Here is a 27634-nt window from a genome sequence, read left to right on the forward strand (position 1 = left end):
GCTACACAACAGCTAGGCACACAATAGCACACAAGTTTAGATAACATAACACGTGCTCTTAATTAAACAATATTGCTATGTAAAACAGTAACAAATAATTATATTTGCATGTTACACATACAAAGTCTCCTAGGCAGAAGCTTATTAGAAAGTATCAAATAAAAAGTGTCCGCTGCGTCAAGAGCTTAATCTAATGGAAACTGTGATACTACATGTTGCCAAAAACAAATTACCACTCCACTTCAAAAGCATAGCTAACATATCATAAGGTTAGTGTTTTTCATACCGACCATTGTTCGCTCAGTAATTTCGCTTGATCAACCTCTTTTTAACATTACACACAATAGAATAATAAAAGTATGTACTATTATTTGTGCTGATATTGTATCGGATTAATATCTCTTATACTGTCAAGATGGGGGGGTCGCAGGTTGCTGCGGGGTCGTTCTCCCAGGAAAGCAGACAGACTACTCAAAAAATGGCGTTCAGGTAAAAACATGATTTAATTTTAACTAAAAAAAGGTACAGAAAAAAAAAAGCACTCGCTGCGGAGGCATAACTTGGGAAAAGAGACAAAACTAACAATTTAACAAACTATGAACATAATGCAAATAACACTTACTATGGCTGGACAAGAGTAGCAAGGACTTTGGCATGAAAAAAACTGGCATGGAAATAGCATGAAAAGAAACACAATGACGCCAGGACGACCAACATAAAATGACAGGCTTAAATAGAGATGTGGTGATTGAAAGCAGGTGTGAGACATGACAGGTGAACTGATTGGTCGTCATGGTGACAAAACAGAGTGACAAAAAAAGAAAGGAACTTAAAGAGTCAAAAGGTCAAACAGCACCTGGTATTCCTAAGCAGTCTCCCATCCAAGTACTAACCACGCCAGACACTGCTTAGCTTCAAGAACCAACGAGATCGGGGATGCTCAGGGCAACACGGTCACACAAAATCATGATCAGACATGACATATACACAATATCAGTATCATAACGGAAGTGAAAACGATCGACCTGGACACCCCTAATTTCAACATATCCATCAAGCCATCCATCCATCCATCTTCTTCCGCTTATCCGAGGTTGGGTCGCGGGGGCAGCAGCCTAAGCAGGGAAGCCCAGACTTCCCTCTCCCCAGCCACTTTGTCCAGCTCTTCCCGGGGGATCCCAAGGCGTTCCCAGGCCAGCCGGGAGACATACTCTTCCCAACGTGTCCTGGGTCTTCCCCGTGGCCTCCTACCGATTGAACGTGCCCGAAAGAACTCCCTAGGGAGGTGTTCGGGTGGCATCCGGACCAGATGCCCGAACTACCTTATCTGGCTCCTCTTGATGTGGAGGAGCATTGGCTTTACTTTGAGCTCCTCCTGGATGACAGAGCTTCTCACCCTATCTCTAAGGGAGAGCCCTGCGACCCGGCGGAGGAAACTCATTTCGGCCGCTTGTACCCGTGATCTTTTCCTTTCGGTCATGACCCAAAGCTCATGACCATAGGTGAGGATGGGAACGTAGATCGACGTTAAATTGAGAGCTCTGACTTCCGGCTCAGCTCCTTCTTCACCACAACGGATCGATACAGCGTCCGCATTACTAAAGACGCCGCACCGATCCGCCTGTCAAACTCACAATCCACTCTTCCCCCACTCGTGAACAAGACTCCTCGGTACTTGAACTCCTCCACTTGGGGCAAGGTCTCCTCCCCAACCCGGAGATGGCCCCTTTTCCGGGCGAGAACCATTAACTCGGGCTTGAAGGTGCTGATTCTCATCCCATTCTCATTTCAACATATGTAAATATTATTTTCAATTTTCTTGCAACATTTCAAAGTCACATTGGAACATTTGTTTGGACCTCAAAATGTTTGTTTATGTCTTGTCAGGCCAGACAGTCCCAGAATGCATTGTAATAGCTGCTGTGTGTCACACTACTGTCAGCAATAAGACTTATCACGTAGCTCTTTTAAATCATATTTAAAAGGAACCATGCATCATTTCTGGAATATAAGCCACTACTTTTTTCCCACTCTTTAAAACCTGCACATGAAACAGTGCTGCGGATAATTTATGGATTTTTCACAAGTCACCAATAAATTTAGCTTTGCCTAATGAAATTGTTCACATCAAATCAAATGCACAGACATAATCATTCAGTCAGCCATTTAGCTCGTTTTTGGACTCACTCTCATCATGAAGAAGAAACGACAAACTGCACAAGACGCAGCCCTAAAGTTGAAGACGATCAACTCAGCTGCTGTATAATACACAAATCCACCAACACTAACAGAAGGCCAGACCGCCGCAGGAGGAGAAGAAGAACGAAGACCGTGCTCAATGACTTGTCCAGCAACTTAGCTGCGCTTTACAGCCCGGAATGTATGGTAATTAATATGTTTTTAAACTTCAACAACTATTAATAATTCAAATTTGGCTCAAAATTAAGCGAATGTGCTCCAAGTTATTAGCTTATCGCCGGATGTCTGGACAACCAGACAGGAACGTATGCTGTAAAGGACTCTTTGCAACTTGCTTAAAATTACATTGTTCAAACCACTGGCTAGTTTATTTCACCATTAGTGGTTTAACAGAACATACATGTTTTTCAAATGGCTATATTTTTCACAATGACCAATTATATTAGCATCCAGGCTTGTCAATCACTGCTGTACCATACAAACGTACACGCAGGGAGCGCATGCACACACACAAAAGGAGTCCAAAAGAAGCAACGAACAATTTGTAGTCATGTCCTTGTTATGATCGATGATACAATCATTGCTAGCGAACTATACCTAGCTAACAAAACACCGGAAGCAGTACTAAACAGCCGCGTTTACATCATTACGTGCTAAAATCAGTAAGTGGGCAGGTTATAACCTTTAAAACGCTTTGGAAAACTAGCGCCCACTTTAAAGTAACACAACACAAACTGGTAAAGTGTTACATTGTACAACTCTCACTTGTTTTTTATAATATGATGTTTCAGGACAGATTGTTAGTGTTTCATCACTCGCAGTAATGGATAATATAACATGTTAAGTCTCTGGTTTTACAAACAAAATCCTCATGCCAAAATTATTGTAATTTTATAATGAAGTCAGTGATATGGTAGATTATTCTTAGACACAACAATAATATGACTAATTGGTTCATTCTAAGAAGAGTGTTGTGTACTGTACCTAATAGATTTAAAATAACACAGCTGAGATAGGCTCCAGCACCTCTGCGACTCCAAAAGGGACAAGCAGTAGAAAATGGATGGACGTTTTACAGTAAAATGTGTCCATATGTCCTGTTTAGGATCTCTAAATGTAAGAATAACAACTTCGATTTGTGAAAATATACCCACACACACACACAAACAGGCTTCGCTACACATCTTAAAATAAAGCCTGCCAAATATCAATCAGTTTGCTGTAGACTTGAGAGCGTGTTTGTCAGCTTAATTTGTTTTCCTCCAACATATTTTAATTTTCCTGAAGGAACTCTCCTGAAGAAATCAATAAAGTACTATGTATCTATCTATACTATAGATAGATAGATAGGGGCGGTGGAAAAGATCTGGGGGGGCAGTGAGGAAGAAGGGGGCGGTAGGGGGGCGGCAGTCCGAAGTCGAAGTCAGAAGTGCGAACGTTTGTTTGACGATTTGTACACAACACGTGCAGCAGGACGAGTCAGTGGACGACGCATCAGGGTCCGGTTACCACACGCCGCTCTGGCCCAGTCAGATCCGACAGCATAGACTACAGAAGCAAAAGCTCAGGTTTGTAATTTCAAGCTTGTAATGTTCAGAATTTTATCTCATAATAAAAAACGCATTTTGGCGGTCAACATCATCTTGAGTTCAAGTCAACATGAAATTGGGGACTCGCCAGAACGCGCCGTGTTGTGTTGTGTTGAGCTGGTTAGGGTGGTGCATTGACTGATATATATTGTTACGAATGTATATGACTTTGTACCTGTGTGTGCATGTGTGTGTGTGTGTGTGTGTGTGTGTGTGCATATATGCATGTTCGTGCGTGTGTCATTGTGTGGGTGGCGAGGGTGGCGTGCCTTAGATCACGTCCGCCACCATTTTCTGTGAGTAAATGGAAGAAAATGAATACGTAAATTGGGTTTTATTTGTGAAATACACATTTGTGTTTAACCTTTCTCTTTTCAAATTGCAGCATACCAAATATCAAGAAGGAGGTGTTTGTTTCCATATGTGTCTGTGGGGGGCGCTAGGAATTCACTGGGGAGCCAAGGGGGCGCCAGCCTGCAAAAGTTTGGGAACCATCGATCTATAGGGTGACCTAGCACAGTGGTTCTCAACCTTTTTTCAGTGATGTACCCCCCGTGAACATTTTTTTTAATTCAAGTACCCCCTAATCAGAGCAAAGCCTTTTTGGTTTGAAAAAAAAAGATAAAGAAGTAAAATACAGCACTATGTCATCAGTTTCTGATTTATTAAATTGTATAACAGTGCAAAATATTGCTAATTTGTAGTGGTCTTTCTAGAACTATTTGGGGAAAAAAGACTTGTTGAAAAATAAACAAGTGATTCAACTATTAATAAAGATTTTGTTGTGAACCGATTCCTGGATCACATCTTTTGTCTATATTTGAGTCCTTGTGTTTTGATTATTAATTTTAGACTCTTCCTGTTCTGAGTTTTGCACTTCCTGTTTTATCTCGTTGCCATGGTTTCTCATTTGTTCCACCTGCTATGTTTTTCGACGCACACCTGACGGCAATTGTTTACTTTAGTATTTAAGACTGTTTTCTACCTCAGTTCGGTCTTGGCTCATGGTTTGCTACGCGCAACTGTCATGTTTGGTTTTCTCTCCCTTGTCTGTTCTGTGCTAAGTTACACCTTAGCTTCTGTGCGCTTGACACGCGCTTCTGTGACACCTATTTGGACTCCAGTGCTAGCTATTAGCTTTAGCTTTTTAGCACGCCTTTACTTTGCTGTTTGTATAAGTGTTCTTTTATTTTTTGTATAATAAATCAGATTCTTACCTGCAATCCCGCCTGTTCGGTCCCACTGCATCCTGAGGTGAAATCTCTGCGCATCACAATGTGTTTTGAATGTGACAGATTTCTCCACATACAAGTAATCATCAACTTAAAGTGTCCTCTTTGGGGATTGTAATAGGGATCCATCTGGATTCATGAACTTAATTTGAAACATTTCTTCATAAAAAAAAGAAATCTTTAACATCAATATTTATGGAACATGTCCCACAAAAAATCTAGCTGTAAACACTGTATATTGCATTGTTGCATTTCTTTTCACAGTTTATGAACTTACATTCATATTTTGTTGAAGTATTATTCAATAATATATTTCTAAAGGATTTTTGAATTGTTGCTATTTTTTGGAATATTTAAAAAAGAATCTCACATACCCCTTGGCATACCTTCAAGTACCCCCAGGGGTACGCAAACCCCCATTTGAGAACCACTTACCTAGCATAATGTTGCTGTTAAAAAGTGACTGTCAAGTTAGCACTATAGTAATAGTAAAATGTGGATAAAATGCACAATACGGCTTCTTGGAAACCCGTGTTTCTCCATACATTCATGTATTTGTGGCAGTCCGCCATGAATACATTTTGCATTACCCTCGCTCATGGCTCACATTATGATGCCTGTAAATGTAGCTTGTCGTTCCAACCTCATACAGTAGGTGGCAGTGTAACTTTGCTACTTATCACAGCTCATTGGCACACCAAATCAATTTTTTTGAACTCATGTGGCGGTATAGCTCGGTTGGTAGAGCGGCCGTGCCAGCAACTTAAGGGTTGCAGGTTCGATCCCCGCTTCCGCCATCCTAGTCACTGCCATTGTGTCCATGGGCAAGACACTTTACCCACCTGCTCCCAGTGCCACCCAGAGAAAAAGCGCTATATAAATATAATTCACTTCACTTCACATGTGACACGGATCTGAATGTATCTGCCAGTCTAAACACTGCAGGCCAACGTGGCCCAAATCAGATTTTTTTGAGATCGGATTTTTCCCAGCTGACTGTTTACACTGACTCCTGTGTAAACGCGCACAGGCCCCAATGTGGCTCGAATATGGCCTCGACGTCACTTGCATAAGGAGTGCGATAAAGTGAAAACAAAGGAAATTGATCGTGAGGAAGTCACGAGACACGGACACCAGCAAGGATCTACATTTTCCACAGTGAGCAGCAGCGGTGATCTAACCCCCAATTCCCACCCTTGATACTAAGTGTCAAGCAGGGCGGTAATGGGTTTTGATTGATTGATTGAAACTTCTATCAGTAGATTGCACAGTTCAGTACAAACACTTGTGATTTAGGGCTATATAAATAAACATTGATTGATATTCCGTACAATTGACCACTAAATGGTAATTCCTGAATAAGTTTTTTTACTTGTTTAAGTCGGGGTCCACGTTAATCAATTCATGGTAAAGCATCCCATTTTTATAGTCTTTGGTATGACTTGGCTTGACTTGTCTTTTTTCTAAACATATTGTTTTTGTTTCCTTTTTTTCCTATTTTTTAAAAAAGTTGTCCATCCATCCGTTTTCTACCGCTTTTTCCCTTTTGGGATCGCGGGGGGCACTGGCGCCTATCTCAGCTACAATCGGGCGGAAGGCAGGGTACACTCTGGACAAGTCACCACCTCATCGCAGGGCCAACACAGATAGACAGACAACATTCACACACTAGTGCCAATTTAGTGTTGCCAATCAACCTATCCCCAGGTGCCTGTCTTTGGAAGTGGGAGGAAGCCGGAGTACCCGGAGGGAACCCACGCATTCACGGGGAGAACATGCAAACTCCACACAGAAAGATCCCGAGCCTGGGATTGAACCCAGGACTGCAGGAACTTCGTATTGTGAGGCAGACGCACTAACCCCTCTATCACCGCCCCTTAAAAAGTTGAATTCATAATTATTTTTTTTTTTTTAATGTTTTCCTTTTCATGTTTTTTGCAACATCGTCCATGAAAATCCCACGCATATGCATCATGGCAAATTATGCATATTAGATGATGTCATAGCAATAATACAAACATCTTGTAGCCTGGTGTAGTTCTGCAGCTCTGCAAGAAGAATGTATTATAGCAGACTTTTGTTTCTTATATTCTTTGTAAAGGCAGATTTTTGATCAGTTCATGTGTTAGATTTCAAAGCCTAAAAAAAGGAACAGTGTTACTATGGCAGCAAACACTTCCATTATGAGTCATATTTAATCACGTCCTATTGTTGATTGAGGAATGTAAATCCGTGCTTTGAAACTGTGTTACTGTACCTTGCCAGGTCATTGAGATCCAAACGGCCATCCTTGTTTTTGTCAAATATTTTCATCTGCCAAACAAACGAAAAGAGTGTTTTCAGACTTCATTGTGAGTTAAAGCTCAACAACTCGCGTCCGCCGCAAGCTGCGCTGCAGTGCTGTTGGGTGCAACTGTAGGCGTGCATGTGTGAAGTGTACCATTGTGTCGGTGTACTCCTCCAGCTTGTCAGGTGACACTTTCCTGCCGTGCTGCTGGAACAAGTCTTTCAGGAAAGCCTGACAAAAATAAAACAAGTTTGTCTAAGGAAGAAATAAAAAAATTGCAAACGCATCTTCAAGTACTCAAAATATGATGTGATACTCATAAAAAAATGATAGTGTGGTTTAGAGGGCAGATTCCAAAACAAAAGTTAGTGTGGCAATATTTAAAAGCAACTTGAATAACATGCCAATGAGGAGAAGAACAGGAAATATTGTACACTCATCGGCTCTGTGACGAGAAAGGACGTGTCTTATTTACCTTCAGCTCCTGAGCTGAAATGTAGCCACTGCTGTCTACGTCGTACTTCCTCCATGTCTGCAGTGGAAAGTACAAGATAAAGTATATTTATCAGGCAGGAACACACATGGAAGTAGAAGGAAACCAGCTGAACTAATATGAAGCCACGTAAGAGAATCAGTATGTTCAAATTAGTATGTGATATCAGAGCTACTGTAATGAAAGACAGGTATGTGTACATATTTATATATACTATATATATATATATATGTATCTATATAATATATATCCAGTATATACAAATACTGTAAATGTTTGGTCAGGAAAAAACACAGTGGCTATTTCATCCCTACAAGCCGGTTTCGCAGGTTCCCCTTCTCTTAAAAAATCCTCTGAAGAGTAGGGAAACCTGCGAAACAAGCTTGTAGGGATGAAATAGCCTCTGCGTTTTTTCCTGATCTAACATATATTCCACTCTAGCCTGGTCTTGAGCACTGTATAATGGATATATATGTATGTACATATATATATATATATATATAATATATATATATATATATATATATATATATATACATATATATATATATATATATAAACTAGACTATTTATTCACTATTATTTATATATTTACTATATATACAAATTAAATGATTATTACTATATATATATATATATATATATATATATATATATATATATATATATATATATATGTATATATATATATATATATATTAGGGGTGTGGGAAAAAATCGATTTGAATACGTTGTGCGATTCAGAATTGATTCTCATTTTTTTTTAAATCTATTTATTTAATTTTATATATATTTTATTTAATTTATATAATTTATTTTTTATATATATATATATATATATATATATATATATATATATATATATATATATATATATATATATATATATATATACAGTACATATATATATATATCCATCCATCCATCCATCTTCTTCCGCTTATCCGAGGTCGGGTCACGGGGGCAACAGCCTAAGCAGGGAAGCCCAGACTTCCCTCTCCCCAGCCACTTCGTCCAGCTCTTCCCGGGGGATCCCGAGGCGTTCCCAGGCCAGCCGAGAGACATAGTCTTCCCAACGTGTCCTGGGTCTTCCCCGTGGCCTCCTACCGGTTGGACGTGCCCTAAACACCTCCCTCGGGAGGCGTTCGGGTGGCATCCTGACCAGATGCCCGAACCACCTCATCTGGCTCCTCTCGATGTGGAGGAGCAGCGGCTTTACTTTGAGTTCCTCCCGGATGGCAGAGCTTCTCACCCTATCTCTAAGGGAGAGCCCCGCGGAGGAAACTCATTTCGGCCGCTTGTACCCGTGATCTTGTCCTTTCGGTCATGACCCAAAGCTCATGACCATAGGTGAGGATGGGAACGTAGATCGACCGGTAAATTGAGAGCTTTGCCTTCCGGCTCAGCTCCTTCTTCACCACAACGGATCGATACAACGTCCGCATTACTGAAGACGCCGCACCGATCCGCCTGTCGATCTCACGATCCACTCTTCCCCCACTCGTGAACAATACTCCTAGGTACTTGAACTCCTCCACTTGGGGCAGGGTCTCCTCCCCAACCCGGAGATGGCACTCCACCCTTTTCCGGGAGAGAACCATGGACTCGGATTCGGAGGTGCTGATTCTCATTCCGGCTGCTTCACACTCGGCTACGAACCGATCCAGTGAGAGCTGAAGATCCCGGCCAGATGAAGCCAACAGGACCACATCGTCTGCAAAAAGCAGAGACCTAATCCCGCGGCCACCAAACCGGAATCCCTCAATGCCTTGACAGCGCCTAGAAATTCTGTCCATAAAAGTTATGAACAGAATCGGTGACGAAGGGCAACCTTGGCGGAGTCCAACCCTCACTGGAAACGTGTTCGACTTACTGCCAGCAGTGCGGACCAAGCTCTGACACTGATCGTACAGGGAGCGGACCGTCAAAATAAGACAGTCCGATACCCCATACTCTCTGAGCACTCCCTACAGGACTTCCCGAGGGACACGGTCGAATGCCTTCTCCAAGTCCACAAAGCACATGTAGACTGGTTGGGCAAACTCCCATGCACCCTCAAGGACCCTGCCGAGAGTATAGAGCTGGTCCACAGTTCCACGACCAGGACGAAAACCACACTGTTCCTCCTGAATCCGAGGTTCGACTATCCGGCGTAGCCTCCTCTCCAGTACACCTGAATAAACCTTACCGGGAAGGCTGAGGAGTGTGATCCCACGATAGTTGGAACACACCCTCCGGTCCCCCTTCTTAAAGAGAGGGACCACCACCCCGGTCTGCCAATCCAGAGGTACCGCCCCCGATGTCCACGAGATGCTGCAGAGTCTTGTCAACCAAGACAGCTCCACATCATCCAGAGCCTTAAGGAACTCTGGGCGGATCTCATCCACCCCTGGGGCCTTGCCACCGAGGAGCTTTTTAACTACCTCAGCAACCTCAGCCCCAGAAATAGAAGAGTCCACCACAGATTCCCCAGGCACTGCTTCTTCATAGGAAGACGTGTCGGTGGGATTGAGGAGGTCTTCGAAGTATTCCTTCCACCTAACCACAACATCCGCAGTTGAAGTCAGCAGAACACCATCTGCACCATACACGGTGTTGACAGTGCACTGCTTCCCCTTCCTGAGGCGGCGGGTGGTGGTCCAGAATCGCTTCGAAGCCATCCGGAAGTCATTTTCCATGGCTTCCCCAAACTCTTCCTATGTCCGAGTTTTTGCCTCTGTGACCGCTGAAGCTGCACACCGCTTGGCCTGTCGGTACCTGTCCACTGCCTCTGGAGTCCTATGAGCCAAAAGAACCCGATAGGACTCCTTCTTCAGCTTGACGGCATCCCTCACCGCTGGTGTCCACCAGCGGGTTCTAGGATTACCGCCACGACAAGCACCAACTACCTTGCGGCCACAGCTCCGATCAGCCGCCTCGACAATAGAGGTGCGGAACATGGTCCACTCGGACTCAATGTCCAGCACCTCCCTCGTGACATGTTCAAAGTTCCTCCGGAGGTGGGAATTGAAACTTTCTCTGACAGGAGACTCTGCCAGACGTTCCCAGCAAACCTTCACAATGCGTTTGGGCCTGCCAGGTCTGTCCAGCATCCTCCCCCGCCATCGCAGCCAACTCACCACCAGGTGGTGATCGCTAGAAAGCTCCGCCCCTCTCTTTACCCGAGTGTCCAAAACATGAGGCCGCAAATCCGATGACACAACTACAAAGTCGATCATGGAACTGCGGCCTAGGGTGTCCTGGTGCCAAGTGCACATATGGACACCCTTATGTTTGAACATGGTGTTTGTTATGGACAAACTGTGACGAGCACAGAAGTCCAATAGCAAAACACCACTCGGGTTCAGATCCGGGAGGCCATTCTTCCCAATCACGCCTCTCCAGGTTTCAAGTCCCCCAGCAGAACAAGGGAATCACCCGGGGGAGCACTCGCCAGTACTCCCTCGAGTGTACCCAAAAAGGGTGGGTACTCTGAACTGTTGTTTGGTGTGTAAGCGCAAACAACAGTCAGGACCCGTCCCCCCACCCGAAGGCGGAGGGAGGCTACCCTTTCGTCCACTGGGTTGAACTCCAATGTGCAGGCTTTGAGCTGGGGGGCAACCAGAATTGCCACCCCAGCCCGTCGCCTCTCACTGCCGGCCACGCCAGAGTGAAAGAGAGTCCACCCCCTTTCAAGAGAAGTGGTTCCAGAGCCCTTGCTGTGCGTCGAAGTGAGTCCGACTACATCCAGCCGGAATTTCTCTACTTCGCGCACTAGCTCAGGCTCCTTTTCCCCCCAGTGAGGTGACGTTCCACGTCCCAACAGCGAGCTTATGTAGCCGAGCATCGGACCGCCAAGTGCCCTGCCTTCGGCTGCCGCCCAGCTCACATTGTACCCGACCTCTATGGCCCCTGCTATGGGTGGTGAGCCCATTGGAGGGGGGACCCACGTTGCCTCTTCGGGCTGTGCCTGGCCGGGCCCCATGGGTACAGGCCCGGTCACCAGGCGCTCGCCATCGTGCCCCACCTCCGGGCCTGGTTCCAGAGGGGGGCCCCGGTGACCCGCGTCTGGGCGAGGGAAATCTGGGTCCTTTGTTTTTACTTTTCATAGAGGTTTTCGAGCTGCTCTTTGTCTGGTCCCTCACCTAGGACCAGTTTGTCTTCCACGGTAAGGTGGCAGCTCAGAGAGGAGTATATATATATATATATATATATATATATATATATATATATATATATATATATATATATATACATACATACATACATACTGTATATATAAACTAGTGAGTATCCTGGATGATGCCAGTCACCCTCTGCATAAAATATTATTTTACTGTTATTTTTCTATTCACATTGTTGTTTTTTATTTTTCATCTTATTGTAATATTTCTCTATTTTGTTTCCATGTATACCCCATTATTTACTTTTTACTTTTTAAATTGATCTCAACTGTACACGGCTGCTGAAGTTTTAATTTTCCTGAAGGAAATCTCCTGAGGGAATCAATAAAATACTATCTATCTATCTATCTATCTATCTATCTATCTATCTATCTATCTATCTATCTATCTATCCATCTATCTATCTATCTATCGATCTATCCATCCATATATATATATATATATATATATACATATACACACACACACACATATATGTATATATATATATATATATATATATATATATATATATATATATATATATATATATATACATATATATATACACACATATGTATATATATTAGGGCTGGGCAACGATTAAAAATTTTAATCGAAGTTAATCGCACTATTTCGCCGATTAATCGCGATTACCTGCATTGTATACGGAAAGCCCAATAATGAATTCAAAAGTAGTGTGTAGTGCACCTTTATTGGAATATTCCCCCACATGAACAAAAGCGCCAAAACATTTGTTGTGCAAACACAATTTAAATCAGTCCTTGTTAAACAGTAGCAGTTAAATAGCATATTTATGAAAATCAATAAAAAAAATGTAAATACAAACATTTAAGCTTATTACTACCACTGCCAGGGTATTTAAGTTATCCTGTTTGTCATGGAAAATAAATATAATCTACATACAAATCTCTGAGCCACAATCATAACATCTGAACAGGCAATTTCTGAGGTAACAGCAGAAACATTTTTTTTTATCAGGGTCTTATGTTCAAAAAACCTATATTGTAGGTAGTGGGCTGTTTTAGGGAATTTTTGATCAAATTATCCGTAGTAGCAATATTAATAATGTTGTGTTTATTCTGCGTAGTGCACTTAAAATAATTATGACCATATCTAGGAATTGATATGATGGGAATTTTCCGATTGTTTGCTAGGTGCTTTGATAAACTGAATGCATATACATGGTACTATTTGTGATGTTATGAGCCAGGGAAAAAAAGAACTACCCTACCCAGCATGCAACAGGAGTGACGAGCATGCGCAGTAGCCCGGTATAGGTTGTGTCGCCATGATGGCATCTTGTATGTTGTGATATGCACGTTCTGAAAGCAAACGTTAAGAACTCAGCCAACACTCCTCGTCTGCATTATTGATAAAAGACAGACAACACATATACTCCGCTGCTTCACAGGCCGCTGGATGTAGCCGGCAAAGTATTCCCATGCTAGCTAGCCGGTCTAGCAAGCACGCGTCATTCAGTCCAAAACGGCCCGATCTATCCACATTCAGAATTGTCTGGTGGTCGTAAGTGATCCCGGAGTGACCACGCTGTAAGCCAGCCATGAAATATGCAGAATTGTCCGGTATTTTTGCCAAATGTTCCATCTATACCAAGAGCCCCTCGACGCCGAAGTACATCCGGGAGATGCCATCTTGTTAAGAAAAGGCGTTAACAAAATAAAAGCATGTAAACAACATACGCAAATGTGCGATAAAATTATGGTCGGCGTTAATAGATTGATGAGTTAACGCGTAATAAACGCATTAATTTGCCCACCCCTAATATATATACATATCCATGTGTGTGTGTGTGTGTGTATATATATATATATATATATATATATATATATATATACATGTGTATATAGCCATGTTCCACCTTCATGAAGTCTACACTGTTGTCCAAGGTAGCTTCTCTGCGGAAGATCAACAGGAAGTTCTCCTGCTCAGGTAGGATCATGTTGGCCAACTGCAAAGCAAAGCATAAATATTACACAGGTTGTGAACTTCACGTCATTTACACTAACAGCTTCTCTATAATTACTGTACATTCACACAGACGTTACTTCTGCATTTATTAGAATTGTTTATCTATTTTTATAATAGTGTTACAACACACCAAAGGCAGAGCAGAATTGGAAAAAAAGAAAGTCCGTTTATCTCCTCCCTCGTCGCTTAGTATTGAATTTGAGTTTAGACGCCAGTGGAGGACTAGAAATGTGCGTTTGGACCGTCTCACCCTACTCTCCCCTCCCTCAGTCTGTCCTTTAATAACATTATCTCCATTAGTAGATTAAACGTGGCCTTGCGAGCATCAATCTCCTTGAAATTGATGGCCACGCTGCAGCCGATGATGCACGCTGCACCCGCAGCAAACGCAATGCACCAACATGGCTGCCTAACTCGTGGTCTGTCTATGGAGGAGGATGCAGCAGCTTTCTGATGAGGTTGGTCATTTCCTTCCCACAGTGGTTCCCCACGGTGCCCTGCTGCAACACTGTATCACACTTCAACCACACATGGGGGAGGAAGTTCTCCCACTTTCAAATGTTGAGAAACACGTACTGTAACTCTGCACTTGTCAAAAGGTAAGAGATGACACACCACATACAGCGTCTCTAACATTAAGGAGTGGTCACACATTTTAGCGACGCTAGCATTGTTATGTGAGCTGCATGCTAACATTGCACGCACATTTATAAGCAACATCGTCTATCCCAGTGTTTTTAAACCTTTTTTGAGACAAGGCACATTTTTTGCGTTAAAAAAATCCTGAGGCACACCACCAGCAGAAATCATTAAAAAACAAAACTCTGTTGACAGTAAAAAGTCGTTTTTGCAATTGTTGGATATGACTTCAAACCAGCGGTCTCAAACACGCGGCCCGCGAGACTTTTTTTGCGGCCTGCACCATGATGTAAAAATTTAATGTTGGTGCAGCCCGCAAGTTTTATATGAATGGTGCTTTACGGCGTCATATTTGTATATCCTCGATTTTTCCGGGAGACTCACAATTTTCAGTGCCCCTCCAGGGGTAATCAGTCTCCCAAATTTCACCCTCCCAACAATATTAAGGGGGCACCGTGGAGGCACTGCCTTTCGCGTGTCTTACAAACTGTACTAACAGCGTGCCAGTGCAACCACATGTTATATTTGACATCTGTAAATGCAGTACGCGACTGCAAGACATACTTGGTTAACAGCCACGCAGGTCACACTAAGGGTGGCCGTATAAACAACTTTATCACTGTTACAAATATGTGCCACACTGTGAACCCACCCCAAACAAGAATGACAAACACATTTTGGGAGAAAAATCCGCACCGTAAAACAACATAAACACAACAGAACAAATACCCAGAATCCCATGCAGCCCTAACTCTTCCGGGCTACAATAGACACCCCTAACCCCCCAACACCACCCCCTATTGTAGCCCAGAAGCGTTAGGGCTGCATGGGATTCTGGGTATTTGTTCTGTTGTGTTTATGTTGTGTTACGGTGCGGATTTTTCTCCCAAAATGTGTTTGTCATTCTTGTTTGGGGTGGGTTCACAGTGTGGCACATATTTGTAATAGCGATAAAGTTGTTTATACGGCCACCCTCAGTGTGACCTGTATGGCTGTTGACCAAGTATGTCTTGCAGTCACTTCCGTGGGTCTGCAGAAGCCTCATACAATATGTAACTGGGCCGGCGCACTATTTGTATGGTGGAAAAGCGGACGAGACGGCAGGTTGTAGAAGACGCTAAAGGCAGTGCCATCACGGCACGCCCTTAATATACTGTAGTTGTCCGGGTGAAAACCGGAAGGATGATTGTCGGGGGAGATTGTCGGGAGGTAGGGGCACTGATATTCGGGTGTTTCCCGGAAAGGTCGCGAGAGTCGGCAAGTATGTTGCTAGGGCGGGAAAGCCATTCAAAGAAGGTGAATTCATTAAAAAGTGCATGTTAGATTTTTTTAAGAAAAAACTCTTGCTTGGTATACTTTCTTCCCACAGTAATAAACTATTTGCTTGCCTAACAGAATTGCTATTGCAATATCCAGCGCAAAGATTTAGAACAACAGGTTTTTAATCAAAAAATGCAGCTGAATTTTACACTTAGAAACTCATCTTGCAGGCCGAATTGAACCTGTTCGCAGGTCTGATCCGGCCTGCAGGCCGCATGTTTGACATCCCTGGCATAGCGTGTACACGAGGTGAGCTTATCTAGTTGGACAAGTATTTTCCTTCATAATGCCCAAAATCAAACATTTGAGCAGCTCACTAACAGGCTAGTGCCGCATGTTTATTTGCAATGATTTGATGGTCCCAATTCACGCAAATTCAGCCAATCCTTGCACTTTTAACCGTTCTGCAGTGCAATTTAATACAATCACTGCAACTTTTCTTTCTTTCTTTAGTTTATTTTGAAAATGAACACACTTACAGCGTAATACATCACATAATTTCACATCATTCACATCATGTCCGAAAAGGAGTAGGAAGAAGCAAAGCTTATTTAATCCTACCCCTTTCCCCACTTCAGAGCGCCCACAAACATATACATCATTTACTGACCTTTTTATAATAGAATGACATCCGTGAATGAGTACTACAACAGTTTTGTAATATGTAACTAATTAATTCCGTCAATACTAACTTACTGAGATTGAGAAAATCTTATTTTCAATAAGGTTGAAAGTAATTCTCACAATTCTTCTTCTTTCTACTTTGTAAGCACTATTAATTTGAACAACCTCTTAAACTGGATCATATCAGTACAATGTTTAACTGCATTACTAAACCATTCCATAATTTAATTCCACATACTGATATGCTAAAGGTTTTAAGTGTTGTACGTGCAGACAAATGTTTTAATTTAGATTTTCCTCCAAGGTTATATTTCTCCTCTTCTGTTGAGAAGAATTGTTGTACATTCTTTGGTAGCAGGTTATAGTTTGCTTTGTACATCATTTTAGCTGTTTGCAATTTTACCAAAACATCGAACTTTAACATTTTCGACTCAATAAATAAAGGGTTTGTATGTTCTCTATATCCAACATTATGTATCAGTCTAATTCATGGGTGTCAAACTCTGGGCCGCTGGCCAGATTTGGCCCGCCGTGTAATTTCATTTGGCCCTTGAGGCAATATCAAATTAACATTAGAGCTGGCCCGCCAGGATTATACAGCGGCAGTGCCGCTGTAATACCGCATTCACCGCATATACTCATACTTGCCAAACCTCCTGACTTTCCTGGGAGACTCACGAAGTTCAGTGCCCCTCCCGAAAATCTCCCGGGGCAACCATTCTCCCGAATTTCTCACTGAACAACAATATTGGGGTCGTGCCTTAAAGACACTGCCTTTAGCGTTCTCCACAACCTGTCGTTACGTCCGCTTTTCCTCTATACATACAGTGTGCTGGCCAAGTCACATAATATATGCGGCTTGTACACACACACGCACACACGCACACACACACACACACACACACACACACACACACACCCACACACACACACACACACACACACACACACACACACACACACACACACACACAAGTGAATGCAAGGCATATTTGATCAACAGCCATACAGGTCACACTGAGGGTGGCCGTGTAAACAACTTTAACACAGTTACAAATATGCGCCACACTGTGAAACCACACCAAACAAGAGTGACAAACACAATTCGGGAGAACAACCGCACCGAAACACGACATGAACACAACAGAACAAATACCCAGAACCTCTTGCAGCACTAATTCTTCCGGGACGCTACAATATCCAACCCCGCTACCACCAAACCCCGCCACCCCCCAACCCCGACCACCTCATTATTTCATTTTCAAATTTATTTGCTAGTGGAAAAGGTTCATGTTGATATTTACATTAGAAGGCTGCAAATAGAAAAGAGGCATTACATTTTTTATTTAAATTTAATTTCTGTGATGTTTTTTCGTTTGTTTTTTGAAAGTTGATTTTGCACTATTAGGTTGTATAAGCGTTGTTTAAGCAAATCAGTGTAACAAACTGAGCAATAATTAACGTTTTATTCATCCACTTTCTCTTGCTACTTCAAGGCTTGAATGTTTGATTCATTCATCATTGTTATTTTATTTTCAAAATTCTTATTGGCCTGTGGAAAAAGTTTATTTTGATATTTACCTCAGAAGGCTGCAAATAGAAAAGAGGCATTACATTTTTATTTAGATTTTATTTGATATGCCATTGATATTTTTTAAATATTGTTATTATTATTTGAAACTCAATTTTGAATGTCACTATAAAGTTATATAAGCCTTGCTTGTTCAATGTTCAATGCAAAACTTGTTTGGGTCCCTATTAAAAGGTTGATTTGTTCAACCCTTGGCCCGCACCTTTGTTCAGTTTTAAATTTTGGCCCACTCTGTATTTGAGTTTGACACCCCTGGTCTGATTGATCTTTTTTTTAACACGGCTAACACATCCCCATAGTTCTGCACAATAACTCAGATATGGTAACACTTGCGAGCAGTAGAGAATATAAAGTGATTTTTGGCCCAGGACGTATTTTGCTTTATTCATTATTGAAATGTTTTTTGCCACCTTATGTTGTATGTTTTGTATATTACATTTTACAGTTCATTTTATCATCTATTAATACTCCCAAAAATCTTTTTTTTTTAACCTTTCAATATCTACTCTGTTTATTTGTGTTTGTGTATGATGCTCTTTTCTACTGTTACCAAATAGCATTATTTTATCTGCAACTTTGATTTTGACTGTTAGTCCGCCGCCATATGCGTCATCATTTTGACGCATATTTACTGTCATGTCCCGTCAGCCTCAGGTCAGACCTTTCCGTATGTTTGGTGTTTTAGTTCCTGTCTAGTGCTTGTTTTGCTTTACCTGGTCCCTTCTGGCGATGAGTGGACTCACCAAGTCAAGAGGGTTATAATTCCAGCTTGACTTGCCTCTTGTCGCTGGATAATTTTTTGGTTAGGACTCTGGCCCTAGTGTGTGAATGTGAGTGTGAATGTTGTCTGTCTATCTGTGTTGGCCCTGCGATGAGGTGGCGACTTGTCCAGGGTGTACGCCGCCTTCCGCCCGAATGAAGCTGAGATAGGCACCAGCGCCCCCCGCGACCCCGAAGGGAATAAGCGGTAGAAAATGGATGGATGGATGGACTCATGTTTGTGTGTGCCCCATGTAGAATAGATGTAGGATCACTATATGCTTAGCTTTTGCTGCTTCCTGTGCACTAGTTTTTGTTTTTATCTGCCTTTTCCTGCTGCACTAGTTTTTGTTCCCTGTATATTTAATGCAGTTTTACCTACACGCTGTCTCTGGTCTCTGCATCTTGAGGCACTACAATAACATTTACTTCCCTATTGATAACTTGAGCAATAAAGACAAGCGCCGCAAAGGCAATATATTCTATCCCTTTGGTATGTTGTTGTGATAATATTAAATGTGTGGAGTTTGTAGATATTTTGAATTACAAACTACAACATGGAATCTCACTTTACACAAAGGGTCTCCCTTCTTATACACCCCCATTCATATATCTTGTATACAATTGGGCTTTAAATTAAACTGGTCATAAAAGTAAATTTTTTAGTACAAAACTACAATATTTGAATAATACAGTATTGCACCGCTAATCGTTTGCTGGCAACTAGATTGGTAATTGTTAGCTATCTTAAATGCTAATATGGATATATGGATATAGTAATATAATTATTTATTGTGTATTTAAAGACATTTAAACTCGAGGAAAATTTGAGAGGACATATATGATTTTCAATCAATAATGATCATATTAATTATTTTCATTTACATAGTGCATTCAAAAAAGTTGCTCAAATGCACTTCTTATAATAAAAACCATGCTCATGGTAATAAAAGCACATGTGGTACAACAATAAAACAACCACTCTGTACATGTGTAAATCAACATAAAATAGCCCCAAAAAACAACTTCTAATTAACCAAAGAATTCATGGCCCCTCTGCGTACAACTTCTGACCCACTGGGGGTCGCGGACGCCTGTGTGTGTGTGTGTGTGTGTGTGTGTGTGTGTGTGTGTGTGTGTGTGTGTGTGAGACAATTCTTCATCTGCATATTGTCATATTAACCATCTTTACAATAACACCTGAACACCAAAATCCAAGTTATTGAAAAAAATGATCCTCAAATCATCACAACTTTTGCCGTAACCTTTTGGAAAAAGTTGCCGCCAATTCACACATTTTAGGCTGCAAAAATGACCAAACCCCCCCCCCAGCAAACTGTTTTAAAGTCATATAACATCCTTGGCTGTAGAACCAGAAAGAACAGCAGCATCTTCAAAACGGGACAATAGATCTAAGTTGGATTTTAATCAAATAAAGGAGAATGGCTTCATTTTGGAATCTGTCTTTTCCCCCTTCAAGCCAACAGCGTCAGTCAGTAAAGCTTTCCTTCAGGAAGTCTCCAGAGCAACAGGAAATAGAATTAGCACTACGTCTTTGTCATGGAAACATGAATTGAATAAAAGATGGAGGATGAGAAAACGAAGCAGCAGTAGAGGACAAGCAGAGGATTGTTGTCAGAAAAGGGGAGAGAAGCAAATAGCATGTGGTAGAAAATGGATGGATGGTGTTTAATAGGTAGGCTTTGCGGGGAGCACAACAAGACACACACCTGTGTACACCTGATTTGAATGTTTCTGTTGACGACTAAGAGGGCGTGTCCACAATTAACAGCTTGTTTGCAGCAGATGTGCTCGTCACTCCCTCATATGACACTTAGTCACATGACACATACTGTCCTCTACTGTTTATTCAAACATCCACTTTCACAGTTTGGTCCTAGGGATATTTGTGGCCTGCAGCTCATGTTTTGATGACCCAAAATGAAGTCAAACAAAAAACAACAGTGAAAATGTAAGAAAAAATATATAATATCACAAGAATGCTTTAATGTCTTTAATGTATTTTGTTTTCTTTGATGTTTCCCTCTTACACACATATAAGAGGGATGTGTACTATGGCTATGAGTTCTTGTTTTTTTTTTCCCTTTGGCCTCAGTCTGCACCCCCTCTCCAGGGCCCAGGCTGAGACCGATTTTTTTTTATTATATTTTATTTTAAATATTAATCTTTTATTTTTTTCTCCCATTCCCCCCACTTGTTTACCTGTATCTCACCTTTTTTGTAAGGGGCGCTGGAAGCCGGCAGACCCGTCAGCATTCCTGTTCTGTCTCCCTGTAATGTTTGTCTGATCTTGAATGGGATTGTGCTGAAAATTGTAATTTTCCTGAAGGAACTCTCTTGAAGGATAAATAAAGTACTACCTAATCTAATGTATTCTAATCTAAAGAAAAAGCAATATGAATATTGTTTGTTTTCTGATTTTGATATAATAATAATAAAGAGTACCTCCTGGATCTGTAGTTTGCCATCTGCAGATTTGTCGTAGGCAGACATGAACCTCTGCTTCATCCTCTCCACTCGCTCTGCAGTCACTTTCTCCTGCAAAGATGCGCCATAGATACATAGATAGATAGTGTGCATGTTACTAAGGTCATGGCTGCACTGGCTTGAACATCCTAGGCATTTATACTGAGGGCTGAAGCGTACAGTAAGGGTTTGCCTATGTCTCCCAAGGTAATACAGTATGTTAGTGTAATCCTATGTTGGACTACAGTAATGTATTATTGGATTAAAGATTTTATTTTGTTTCCACGACAACAAAATAACATTTTTCCCTAATTTTTACCTCTTCACAAAGAAAAAAAGAGCCGTGACATTGATGGCTGACTCACAGAAGTAAGATTATAACACTCTGCACCAAAATGGAGGTACTAACTATAACATAATAGCATGACCTTTTAAAAAAAATCCTGTTACCTCAAATTTTAACAAAATATAAATATAAAAAAAACATCCATAATTGAAATTGAAAAAAAAAAACATTCATAGTTGAAATTGAAAAAAAAACATCCATAGTTGAAATTGAAGTTGCCATCAAGTCCAGACTGGGAGTACAGTTTCTGCAGCAGAGCAATTAGGTAACTATAGAAACATGTGATGGGGTCATTACTTTGGAAAGTGGTCTGCAGAAGCACGACGCCACACCCATTATAGAAAGGTTAATGTTGGTCTGCAGTATCTCGCTGCTGTTGCTAGGCAAATATTTGTATTAATACATGCAGTATAAAGCGTATTGAATACATACAAATGACAAATTCACTTTCAATAAATACTTTTAAGCACATATACGCATGCGGCATATTCTTGAATATATTAGCCACACGTGCTCAGTCTAAGGAGATCCAGTATGAAAATGATGCCTTTCCATAAAGAACAATACTGAATTTTGAAGGTGTTGTTGAGAAAAGTGTTTTTTCTATTTGTGGTTGCAGAGAAGTGTTTGTAACATGTCATCATTCACCAGTCAGGATGCTGGATACATCCTGTGCATCTGGATAAGGATCATATTTCATCATTAGTTCAGGGGTGTCCAAACTTTGTGCCCTGGGAGGCACATTAGTCCAAAAAAATGTGGTGGAGGGCCGAAAGTGTGTGTGTGTATATATATATATATATATATATATGTATATATATATATGTGTATATATATATATATATATATATGTGTATATATATATACATATATATATATATATATATATATATACACATATATATATATATATATATATATATACATATATATATATATATATACATATATATATATATATATATATATATATATACATATATATATATATATATATATATATACATATATATATATATATATATATATATATATGTATATATATATATATATATATATATATATATATATATATATATATATATATATATATATATATATATATATATATATATATCCCGGAGTGACCGCGCTGTAAGCCAGCCATGAAATGTGCAGAATTGTCCGGTATTTTTGCCAAATGTTCCATCTTTACCAAGAGCCCCTCGACGCACAAAGCCCAACCGGGCGGCGCCATCTTGTTAAGAAAAGGCGTTAACAAAATAAAAACATGTAAACAACATATGCAAATGTGCGATAAAATAATTGTCGGCGTTAATAGATTGATGAGTTAACTCGTAATTAACGCATTAATTTGCCCACCCCTAATATATATATATATATATATATATATATATATATATATATATATATATATATATATATATATATATATATATATATATATATATAGGGCTTCACAGTGGAAGAGGGGTTAGTGCGTCTGCCTCACAATACGAAGGTCCTGCAGTCCTGCGTTCACATCCAGGCTCGGGATCTTTCTATATGGAGTTTGCATGTTCTCCCCGTGAATGCGTGGGTTCCCTCCGGGTACTCCGGCTTCCTCCCACTTCCAAAGACATGCACCTGGGGATAGGTTGATTGGCAACACTAAATGGTCCCTAGTGTGTGAATTTGAGTGTGAATGTTGTCTGTCTATCTGTGGTGGCCCTGTGATGAGGTGGCGACTTGTCCAGGGTGTACCCCGCCTTCCGCTCCGCCCGATTGTAGCTGAGATAGGCGCCAGCGCCCCCCGACCCCAAAAGGGAATATATACATACATACACAAATACATATATATATATTAGGGGTGTGGGGAAAAATAGATTCGAATACGAATCAAATCGTTTATGTTGTGCGATTCAGAATCGATTCTAATTTTTAAAAATCGATTTTTTATTTTTTATTAATTTATTTTTTTCATCAATCCAACAAACCACTACACAGCAATACCATAACAATGCAATCCAATTCCAAAACCAAACCTGACCCAGCAACACTCAGAACTGCAATAAACAGCAATTGAGGAGACACAAACACGACAGAACAAACCAAAAGTAGTGAAACAAAAATTAATATTATCAACAACAGTATCAACATTAGTTATAATTTCAGCATAGCAGTGATTAAAAATCCCTCATTGACATTATCATTAGACATTTATAAAAAATAAAAAAAAAAGAACAATAGTGTCACAGTGGCTTACACTTGCATCGCATCTAATAAGCTTGACAACACAATGTGTCCAATATTTTCACAAAGATAAAATAAGTCATATTTTTAGTTTTTTTTAATAGTTAAAACAAATTTACATTATTGCAATCAGTTGATAAAACATTGTCCTTTACAATTATAAAAGCTTTTTACAAAAATCTGCTACTCTGCTAGCATGTCAGCAGACTGGGGTAGATCCTGCTGAAATCCTATGTATTGAATGAATACAGAATCCTTTTAAATCGGGGAAAAAATCGTTTTGAATCGAGAATCGAATCAAATCGAAAAAAATCAATATATTATCGAATCGTGACCCCAAGAATCGATATTGAATCGAATCGTGCGACACCCAAAGATTCACAGCCCTAATATATATTTATTCGGATTGAATAAATAATTTAAATTTTGTAATTAACAAAAATGCTTCATGTAAACACACCATCGGCATATTCTGACCCAATCATACACGTTAGGACCAAAATTTCATTACGATCAAGACGCGTGGTTTATGCACATGGAAACACTTTTTCCGAAATTTGGATTAAAATTATCCGTACTGCATATGTCTTTTATGTCAGCTATACTTTGGTGGTGGAGAGGGGACTAAATTTAATAATCTCGGAATGAAGCGATTTTCTTACTCCTGTCTCCCTCCCCCCATTCATCATGTACAGGTGTAGTGTTATATACTGTTGAGTTTCTTGCATTAAAATGAGATTAACAAAAACAAAAGTATGGTCTGGAGTGTCATGTGTAGATGTAACAATAAAAGAAGGGATCCAGGTGTCGTCTCAACGAACTGTTTTATTTATGACTTTACAGCTACTCAAGTGCTAGCAGGGAGAGCAAAAACCAGCTCCATTTTAAAAAGAGCGGTAAAACAAAAGTAGTGAACAGGGGGAAAAATTGAATAACATGACGTCAAACAAACGGAAATGCACTAAACCATATTTGTTTACAGCGGAAGTCACTTCTTCTATCTTTTTCTTCAGCACTTGCAGTGAGTAAACTTGTCCAAAAGATGGCGCTATGGCACAAACAATAATGCACCTTAAAGTTTAAGGTGTGATGCATGAAAACGCACGTCATAATCGGATACATTTTTTCGGGCTCCATGTACACAGTAACATTCTAATCTGAATTATGAATACATTTTGCCCATGTACACTTGGCTACTGTGAAGTCAAGGAATGTATTTATGATCATATAATGTAATATATAATATACTATATGAATAATGACATGATTATTTAAATTAATATTCTAGCTACTTTATATTTTATGTTGGCTTTTTTTTAACAACAAAACTCAACTTTTTTTGTGTGTGCTAGGGGGCCCTTTAGGAGTCTTTTTTTAAGGGCCCATAATTTGCCGATGCGCCCCTGCTTTTTACAACATGTGCTACGTGTACACCTAATGAAGTGGATGTATATCACACTGACCAGAGGTTTAAATGCGTCTATTGGCAGCCACGCACACAAATCCCCCCCCCCCCAAAGAATGCACTTATGCTGATGGACTCTCAGGTTTGAAGAACAAACATCAGGAGAAACATGAGGTGGTCTGTTTGTTTTGAACCATTAGTGACCGAGGCAGCCGCAGTTTGCACAGATAGGAGTTGTCAGGGAGATGTCTCACTTCACATCACATTGATCAATAATGCAGCAAAAGGTGCATCTTCTAACACAAATCTACTCATTTTGGTTTTTTTTGTATTCATAAATACGAATACATATGGTGGCACAGGGGTTAGTGCATGTGCCTCACAATACGAAGGTCCTGAGTAGTCCTAAATTCAATCCCAGGCTGGGGATTTTTCTGTGTGGAGTTTGCATGTTCTCCCCTTGACTGCGTGGGTTCCCTCCGGGTACTCCGGCTTCTTCCCACCTCCAAAGACATGCACCTGGGGATTGGTTGATTGGCAACACTAAATGGTCCCTAGTGTGTGAATGTGAGTATGAATGTTGTCTGTCTATCTGTGTTGGCCCTGCGATGAGGTGGCGACTTGTCCAGGGTGTACACCGCCTTCTACCCGAATGCAGCTGAGATAGGCTCCCGCACCCACACGACACCGAACGGGACAAGTGGTAGAAATCGGATGGATGGAAGAACACACATATAGTGCATAAGTTAGGTGCCTTGTGTGAAAGGTCCATAAACTGACACTAACGTCAATCTAATGATGCAGCAGGTGTAAGAACTGAGTCATATGCTGATTGTGTGATATTGTTAAGCAAGTGGCTGTCATCACCCTGCATGACTTCATGACAAGAGGACTCACCTGTGGCCCCAATCTTTTCATCATGTGCCGGAAAAACTCATCCAGCTCTTTGCCCTCGATGTAACCATTATCTGGCGGAAAGACAACATGCATTAAAAATGACATTTTGTTTTTAAGTTAAAAGCTTGGACACCGCCAGTGTACAGTTAGTATGTTTCAGCAGTTTTACATAATACACTTTATGTTGTAAAAAAAAAAAAAACACAACCATGAAATGTCTCCCTATCTGGTAATATCAGTCACATTTCACAGGAATAATAATTTATACTAATACAAAAGTTCTTACCGTCTGAATCAAAGTGCTGCCAGATCTCCAAGAATCCACTAGCGTCCAGTTTGTGAAAGGCACTGTCCATTATTTTTTATTTTTTTACACTTTTAAGAAATAAGACTGCCTGCAAGAATATGTTTCTCTTTGAAACTGCTCGTTTGAAGGAGATACTGTTCTCTTTTCTGTGCAGAAACCACACCCACACACGCGCGCACACACACACACACACGCACACACACACACACGCACGCACACACACACACATACACACACACACAAACTCGCTTTTCTGCACAGTTCTGCCATTGCCATCTGGTGGTTAATTCACTGTATTAGACAAGCAAACATAACAACGACCCCCGCGACCCCAAAAGGGACAAGTGGTAAAAAATGGATGGATAAAGGGATCACCCAGGCCTACGTTTCACACCGAGCGAGTAAATATAATTTATCTATCCATTGCAACACTCATACATCCATCCATTTCTACCGCTTATTCCCTTTGGAGTCGCAGGGGGCGCTGGTGCCCATCTCAGCTGCAATCATACTTGCCAACCTTGAGACATCTTTGTCTCAGCATAAGTTACACCATCGGATCTCCATTTTGCGAGGTGGCCCATACTGTGTTGTGAACGATGCTGCGCTGCGGACGGTTTGTGCTTCGCTGACTGACCGTTCACGACTGAGTATATCCGTTCGGCCGCCATGTTCAATGGAGAAGTCTGTTCTACAAAATTTACCGGCAACATACCCCTTCCCCTTTGAACTCTCCTGGATAAACTGAAATTATTGTTTCCAATCGTTCTGGAACTTGCGAACGTTTTTCTTCATTTTGCTCGTCGACGGTGTAATATAGTGAGTTGGATTCAATAACCAGGCGACGTGATGAAATTACGTCTCTTTACTGTGGACTTCAGAACAGACTCCCTAATGCATGGTCCTTGACTGCACTTAAATGTAGAATACATTTACATTCTATTCTATGTACAGTAGATGGCAGTATTGTCCTGTTTAAGAGGGTCACAACATTGAGTCAGGTCCTCATGGAGCTGGAGGGGGTGCGGCCTCCAGCTCCGCCTGAATTTCGGGAGATTTTCGGGAAAAAATT

The 27634-nt window shown here is 40.9% G+C and overlaps 1 protein-coding gene across 1 annotated transcript in view; it reads right to left on the reverse strand.

The window, feature by feature from the left end:
• The window catches only part of scgn (secretagogin, EF-hand calcium binding protein), a 33731-nt gene extending 7010 nt beyond the window's left edge, over positions 1 to 26721 (reverse strand). Inside the window, exons 1-7 of the mRNA XM_061916152.1 lie at positions 26542 to 26721; positions 26256 to 26326; positions 21355 to 21447; positions 13846 to 13935; positions 7783 to 7839; positions 7461 to 7538; positions 7278 to 7333 (exon numbers count right to left, since the gene is read on the reverse strand). Coding sequence (XP_061772136.1) covers positions 7278 to 7333; positions 7461 to 7538; positions 7783 to 7839; positions 13846 to 13935; positions 21355 to 21447; positions 26256 to 26326; positions 26542 to 26611 — 515 coding nt within the window. The 5' untranslated portion in view covers positions 26612 to 26721. The remainder of the gene's footprint in view (positions 1 to 7277; positions 7334 to 7460; positions 7539 to 7782; positions 7840 to 13845; positions 13936 to 21354; positions 21448 to 26255; positions 26327 to 26541) is intronic.
• Between the last annotated feature and the right edge of the window lie 913 nt (positions 26722 to 27634).

Source organism: Nerophis ophidion, linkage group LG11 (genome assembly GCF_033978795.1).
Source record: "Nerophis ophidion isolate RoL-2023_Sa linkage group LG11, RoL_Noph_v1.0, whole genome shotgun sequence".
Taxonomy (NCBI): domain Eukaryota; kingdom Metazoa; phylum Chordata; class Actinopteri; order Syngnathiformes; family Syngnathidae; genus Nerophis; species Nerophis ophidion.